Genomic DNA, 7,249 nt, shown 5'->3' with positions numbered 1-7,249 from the left:
TCTAATGTGATTTGTCCAAGTGGCGTTGCTGTACGTCACTGTCCAAAATGGTGGACCCGCTCGCGCATGCACAACACAAATCGGGCAGTGATAAAACTTACCAAACAAAAAGCGAAGAAGACCCCTCAGTGTCTGTAAGAACAGTCAAGAGCAGCTCGACACTGGTTTAAAAATGGTGTCAGTGAATCACAAATGAATACGTATATTAGTGTCCTTCAGAAACTGCTGCAGTCACTCGGCTGTCTGCCGCCTCAGATGGAGGTATGCAGCACAAACGTAGAAATAAATGAATAAATGTAAAAATTCATAAATAAATAAATGTCGCAATGCATAAATGAGTAAATACATACATAAATTAATAGAAATAAAGAAATATATAAATAAATAAAAGTAGAAATACAGAAATAGCCTAAATAAAAAATATCTATGGAAATGTAGAACAGAAATCCAAGACATTAATTTATTTTTCATTACCAAAATATATTTATTTTTTTATGTATATATGTATTTGATCATTTATTTATTTATTTATACTTATGTCGTTTATTGTGGTCCATAGAGAAGGTGTCATGTTGTTTGTATGATGTCATAATGGAGCTAATGGTCCCTGACTGTGTGGACTGACTCAATCTGAAAGTTGTTAAATAGCGAGTAGAACAAATTGTCACTGTACTCTCTTTGTGTATTGTAATGCAGCAGCAGCAGAGTAAATATGAAGCACTTGAGCTCTTTCATAAGTCATGAGTCATTCAGTTATAGTCAATAAACTAGACTATTGTGAGTGTCAGACGGGAGGATACAGACATCATGCTTCGTGCTGTATGTTGGGTTTTTGTGTGTTTGTCTGTAAAGGAGAATCAGAATAAAGAGAGATGACTTAGCCTGTTTCCAAGTATACATATGTGGTTTGGAAAGTATTGAATCTTATAATGTGCATATAACTTTTAAAAGACAAGTATTCCCTCATTTCTGCAGTGTATGAAAACTTAATTTCATTTCCCAGGAGGACAGATTTCACATTGTTAGTCAGCTATGCTCACTAATGAGAGCTAACAGATGACCAATTAGAATTTAGGATTTAAAAACATAAAATTTCAGGATTAGATCTAGTTTAAATTTGTACACTGTTCAGGAAACTGAAGCTCATTATGAGTGCTAATCCTGGGAAAACCCGATCAATGTTAACAATGAATACTGATAATGCTCTGGCTTTCATCTTATCTAGGATCCCCTGGTGAATTACACCAAATATTCATACTCGGTTCACTGATGAAAATGCTTCTGGATCCTGAATGCAGGCAGCCGCTGCATGAAATGCTCGGGATCACCAAGTGTGCCTCTGAAAAACATAATTACATGATAATCCCAAACAAATATATTTGCATTTCTTGCTGTCATCAGAGGAACATGGATCTTTATTTGAATTTTAATGAATCTGAAAGTTGGTAGAAACATATCATTTATTACAGAGATTTAACCCTTCAGAGTGCGTACATACATACATAATCTTTTAAAAATAAAAAGAGAACCACTTCTATTCATATCAACAGTAATTGTACTCCTGATTTTTAATGCGTCTGCCACCGAGGTCCATTATGCAATCATGAGGAGACTCCCAAGCATCTCATATAGACAGTGCCATTTGCTGGCCAATACAAATCTTTTCACACTGCACATTTTTAGCCCGGGGTTACCTTCAGTTGGCGGGCTGAAGGTGAAAAGCTGTTTTTCTTCCAGTCCAGAAATGCTGTTACTTGTAACCTCTGCCAGCCTTTTAATATTGCATTACATTGTTTAGTTTAGTTGCAGGTGGTATGAATTCAAAAGTCTTGAATGTGCACTTGTGTTAAATTGAAATGAATTAGGCTAAGTGTATTACCACATAATAAGTGGCTCATTGTGGTCCATAAGACGGCCGCAGATACATTCTGAATTGTCAGTAAAATGAGACACTTCAGCGCTGCTTAAGATTTCCTCACTGGAATGAGTATAGTATATATTATATACCATATAGCTTTTACAATTTTTCTCTTGATAGTCACTTCTATTTCATTTTGATTGTTGAAAATCTATTCAAAACACATGACATTGCTAAATGTTGCTGCAGACCATTTCTGTTATCACCAGTAAAAGATAACTTTACCTTGTGTTTGACCTGTTAGTTTTAAAGGTCTTAAAGTCTGATAATATTCTATATTTTCTTTATTGTTATAAAATCCCATTAAAGACCAAAACCAACAATGAATTGAACCAATTAACAAGTATTGTCTGTGTGCTACACATCAGTAGTCCGCCCACACAGGTGTTTTCATTTATGTAGCCTGACTGGAGCTCTTCTCAGGACTGTGTGGGCGTGTACAGACTGTGACAACTCCTTCACTCTCCTGTTTATTGTGTTGCACCTGTTAGGGCAACTTTCAGCCATATCATTCTTATTAGTCCATAAAGTTATATGACAGCATGTAATTGAACAATGAAAGTATATATTTGTGACCCATTTTTTAAAGATTTACATCTGAGTGAAAGAGCTCGGGGCTGAGAACCACAGACAGGGAGAGTTGGAAAATATTGAGAGACAACTAACATATTGTTGTTTTTTCTCTTTTCATTGGGATATCTTGACTATAACAAAAAATACTGAACATCTTTTACATGTTGTGCTTAAATATAATGCTGGAGAGCTCCCTTTGTTTTTAGATTATAATGTTTCATCTGTTGTTGCAATTTTAAAAGTGCTCTCAAGCTCAGCATGGAGATTGGAAAATTCTTCTACTCTCTGCTTATATATTACTACGCTAAACTCCTTCTAGGGTCCAGTCACCCCTGGGTTACAGTAAGTGCAGTGTGAAAAGGGCTTATTTATATGGGCTTTTATTGGCGGTGTTGGGGGTTGCAACTCAGGGTTTGGAGAAAGCTTGCCATGCCTTTATGAGGAGTATTCGTACTCCTCCGCACTACGCCGCCCAAAGTCCATCCAGCCCAGGTAATCTCTGTCCTTTATCCTGTGGCTGGGGGAGAGACCACTGGCTCTGCTGGTGATGGAGGATCTGGTTTGGTAGCCTGGAGTAGACAGAGACAGGAAAGGGTCAAGTTTCATGACACTGACGATGTAATTAGGACAGAAAGATGTGTGTGTGTGTGTGTGTGTGTGTGTGTGTGTGTGTGTTGTGTTAATCTAGAGCACATTGAGAGCTTCACAACCAAAACATGATTCCACTGCTTGTCTACTTGCAAGTCTACTAGAGTGATTGTGAAATAACAATGTATACCCTCTGAATGAGATTGTTGAAGTAACTCATGCTGACTTGTTTTGTTTCTATTCCTGTCTTTGTGTGTTCAGTCAGACCAATGAGCTCGGCAGGTCTCCCAGTGACTCAGTGTTGACTTGAAAAAGACACTGAGACACGCAGTGATATAGAGAGAAGAGAATGAGGTCAGGAGATGTGGAGGGAAGGACAGAAGGAGCAGGCCGGCAGAGAAAAGAAAGGAGGGAAGCATAAATGGAAAAGACAGAAGGAAGGAACAAGGAGGAGGTATGGAAACATGGAGGGAGGACAGAGGAAGCTACTGTAGAGGGAGGTGGGAAATGCCAGATGGTGGGAGTACGGCACAGCATGAGTGATGGTACATTACAGAAGGATGGATGTTAGGAAGAGAGAAGACCGCAAGCAAAATAATATGAGAGGAATTTTATGTGTGTTGTGAGATGAGATGGCTAAAGGGAAAGACTGCAGCTCCCAATTACTCTTTCTATCCACCTCTTCTCTCTTCTTCTCTCCATGCTCACATCAGTGACATCTGACGGCTCACCTTTCCTGGAGATCAGTCTGGCCAGTAGCTGGCTCAGGCTGTTTCGAGCGTCTGCCTCCTCCCGGGGTTGGTTGTAGTTGGCAAGCTGCCCTGAGGGGAGCGCTGGAGCTGAGCGGACCTGGCGTGTGTGGTTGGGTGAAGGGGCAGGTAGGCTGTCTGACACCAGAGTCTCACCATCAGCTCTCTGTGACTGGAGAACATGAAAAAAGTAAAAAAAAAAATCCTATATCTAATCAGTACCTAAATTTTGACTTTACTGTAACTTAAAATTGAAACAGTTTGCAAAAACTCACCCAGTTCTGACTGTTTATCAAGGACATGGCTGTATATTTATATGTCTTTTATGCATCTACCAATTATTGTACTTCCTTCTCAAGCTTAGTTCTGAATTAAATGAGTAAGATTGAGGCATATGCCACATTGTTGTACCTATAAATAATATAATGTTTCATATACTGAATGTAAGTGTTGCTGTCTTTCAATTTCTTTTTGTGTGATGGGTCATGATTATACCAGATTTTTTTTGCAAATCTTAACTGTGAGTGTATTACAGTGTGTGTGTGTGTGTGTGTGTCTCACCATTGACTGTGAGGGCAGACTCAGGGAACCACTGGACAGAGCAGCCAGGAGAACACACACACAGATACCTACATTCATGACTGGGGGAGGAGGAGAGAGGAGGACAAAATATAAGTTAAAATAAATTCAACACTGTCATTTTCCTGTTAGATCACTTGCTCTTTACTGTCTGTGCCTTTCAACTGCCTCCCTCGCGCTCGTTAAATATGTGCTTCTCAGGGGGCGAAGTAACAGGTAATGCGACTTTTGCAGAAAGCAGCAATAAATCATTTCACAGTGGTAGAAACCACAGCGGTGGGGGAAGAAATTAACCTCTGATGGTTCTTCTGGAACCTAAGGCAAATATCATTTTGTCTGTCTTACACACTCTCTCACTCTGTCACAGAGTGGCGGAACAATTTGGTATTTAACACAGTTAAATGTGGCGCAGCTGTGATGTATGCTCACTGTCAGCATTAGCAGAATCCCAAAGGAAACACAACCAATTATCTCTAAATCTACATTTTGCTCTGTTTGCTGTTTTTTGAACAGGGTTCACATGAAAGTCGGTATTAACATGACAGTGCTGAGTGAATAAATTACGTGAATTTCTCCCCTTTCTTCAATCTCTTTCTCACATAAGAAAATTTAAATATTGGCCTAGAAGAAGTCCTGATGTACTCATGAATTCATGCAGTTTCTGTCATATTGTCTATGAAAATGTAGTTTTACATCATTGTGATAAGAATATTTAATGTGCAAAAAAAAACTACACAAAAAATTCTTACAAAGGCTGGTATACTGTTTTCTAACACTGCATTTGTCTTGTAGCCTGGCTGAGAACAGCAGCATGTTAGTTTTGATAAATGACGCTCTGTGCCAGAACATTCTTCCAGAGGAAATTATCCAATTAGATAAAACCAACAATGCCAGTCGCTTTGAGGTTTTCAATTTCCAATAATCTAAACCTCTCTCTCTCGTTCTCTGTCTGTCTGTCTCTCTCTGTGTTTCTATTACAGCAGTGCTCTCTGTGGACCTCTCTCTCTCTTTTTACTCTAATGCACTGTTACTTGAGGTCTTTGTGCAATTGCACCTCAATTTTTCCTTTTTTTCATTCTTCTCCCTTTCTTTATCAAGTCAAAGCATAATCATTTCCTGCACTTTATGCATAAAAAACAAACACACAGGAGGTATAAATGTTTTTGACAAGTAGTAGCTAGTAGTAGTAGTAGTAGTAGCATCTAGCTTTACTTTAAAGACTCTTATTTATTTGTTGGGGTGAATATTTCAACAGAGGCAGGAATCAGAACTCCAAACAAAGATGTGTATACAGAGTCCACAGCTTCCTCCAGTTAATGTTCACTGGACATGAAGATTACAGACATTATCAGCTCACTTCATCAACTAGAAAATACAGTACAGCATCTTGAGATGAAAACCTTCCACTCAGTGGTTTTAAACCAAATGTCATCTCGAATCTGTGTTCCTGTGTAATTTTATCACTGTAACTCAATACAACAGCCCATTTAGCCATTGAATAATTTTGTTTCAATTGACACAGTGGTGGTGTAAACAGTCATTCTCTCCATGCTAATATAATTCCTCTTAGCAGCTGGTCATTGTTTCTCATTCATTATTCAATGGGCTGGTAATGATGCGGTACTGTAATGTGTGTGAAAGCCCTCCCCTCTCCACTCCTCAGAATAAAAATTAAGCTGAATAAATTAAGATGGAAAAAATATATTTTTGAACACCTCCAAGCTCAGTTCCTGTACAAAGACAAACGCACAGAAATTCTCCAGGTGGAAGTTAAGAGAGGAAACAAAATTCCAATGCTCTAATCTGAATATTTGCACACTGATAATAAAAATATGCAGCTGTCATTATTTTACATTATTAAGTATTTTGTCATTAATATGCTTCAACATTTGGCAGTTTTGCCTGTTATATTATGTATTGAGGTTATATGTTTTATATGTTCCCTCAAAGTTTAAACTAACTGAATTAAAACTACTGATGGAAAGATTTTTTATTATTATTTAAATGAAAATTTATTTAATTTTCATTCTATTGAAATGAAATTTTAAATGAAATGTGAAAATCACATTTCAAAAATTATTCCTTTCCTTGCAGCTTTACAGATCAAACATACACTTTTTGCATTTGTGCTGTGCAAAACACTAAAAGACAAAAAAGGCAAGACAAATAATTGAAAATGAAAGAAGTAATTAGCTCAAAGAATCAATCAGCTTCACAAAGTGTTTTAAGTATTTGTAATAAATTTGGAATTTGTCCTGCTGCAATAAAAACCCTGAAAAGAACTAAAGGACACAATTTCACAATCAGTTTTTCATCCTTACCTGCAATTGTTGGCGTTGACAAGGAGAAGATTAGTCTGATGTTGAGCTTTGCTCCAGTGTTCAGGCTGTGAGTGAGTGAGAGAGAGGATGAGATGTTTTATACTGACACAGGAGGGGCCTGGGCAGATGGGAGGAGCCTACTGCTGGCGCAGAAACTGATGCCGCTGATGCAACTGAAGACGCAAACAAGTACACATACTGCAACTGCACAAATGAACTGACACGTACACACGCAGACATGCACTCACACTCACCTATATGAAGAAGGGTCGGGACAAAGGTGGCAGCTTTAATTATGTTGCCTCCCTCGCTCACCTGTGTTAGAAACAGAGAGATACACACACACACACTCACACACATACACACATTGGTGGTTTGAATATGTAGTTCAGAGAACCTGAAAGGCTCTTTAACATGAAGTAAAATGCATTGCTGTCTGAGCATTTAAATGGCCTGCACACACACACACACACACACACATTAACATATACAGTATATAGACAGAAAAAGAGAAAAAAAAG

General features: G+C 38.2%; 1 protein-coding gene across 1 annotated transcript; it reads right to left on the bottom strand.

Annotated features, from left to right (window-relative positions):
* Positions 1–2,855: 2,855 nt before the first annotated feature.
* On the bottom strand, positions 2,856–6,789 carry ccka (cholecystokinin a). Its single transcript, XM_067602223.1, has 4 exons — positions 6,729–6,789; positions 4,390–4,469; positions 3,811–4,000; positions 2,856–3,060 (listed from the first exon to the last, which is right to left on the bottom strand). The coding sequence occupies exons 2-4, from the start codon at positions 4,465–4,467 to the stop codon at positions 2,927–2,929; spliced, it is 402 nt and encodes a 133-aa protein (XP_067458324.1). The 5' UTR covers positions 4,468–4,469; positions 6,729–6,789; the 3' UTR covers positions 2,856–2,926.
* Between the last annotated feature and the right edge of the window lie 460 nt (positions 6,790–7,249).

This window comes from Thunnus thynnus, chromosome 10 (assembly GCF_963924715.1).
Source record: "Thunnus thynnus chromosome 10, fThuThy2.1, whole genome shotgun sequence".
NCBI classification, from domain to species: domain Eukaryota; kingdom Metazoa; phylum Chordata; class Actinopteri; order Scombriformes; family Scombridae; genus Thunnus; species Thunnus thynnus.
Note: the sequence above shows the minus strand (reverse complement) of the source record. Positions and strands in the feature narration are given on the sequence as shown.

Bases quoted from the DNA above. Each gene is read 5' to 3' on its own strand.
- ccka (XM_067602223.1), bottom strand. From the start codon at position 4,467: ATGAATGTAGGTATCTGTGTGTGTGTTCTCCTGGCTGCTCTGTCCAGT. The intron at 4,001-4,389 runs GTGAGACACACA...CATGTTCTCCAG, and splicing joins GTCTGCCCTCACAGTCAATG to TCACAGAGAGCTGATGGTGA. The intron at 3,061-3,810 runs GTGAGCCGTCAG...TGTCTACTCCAG, and splicing joins CAGACTGATCTCCAGGAAAG to GCTACCAAACCAGATCCTCC.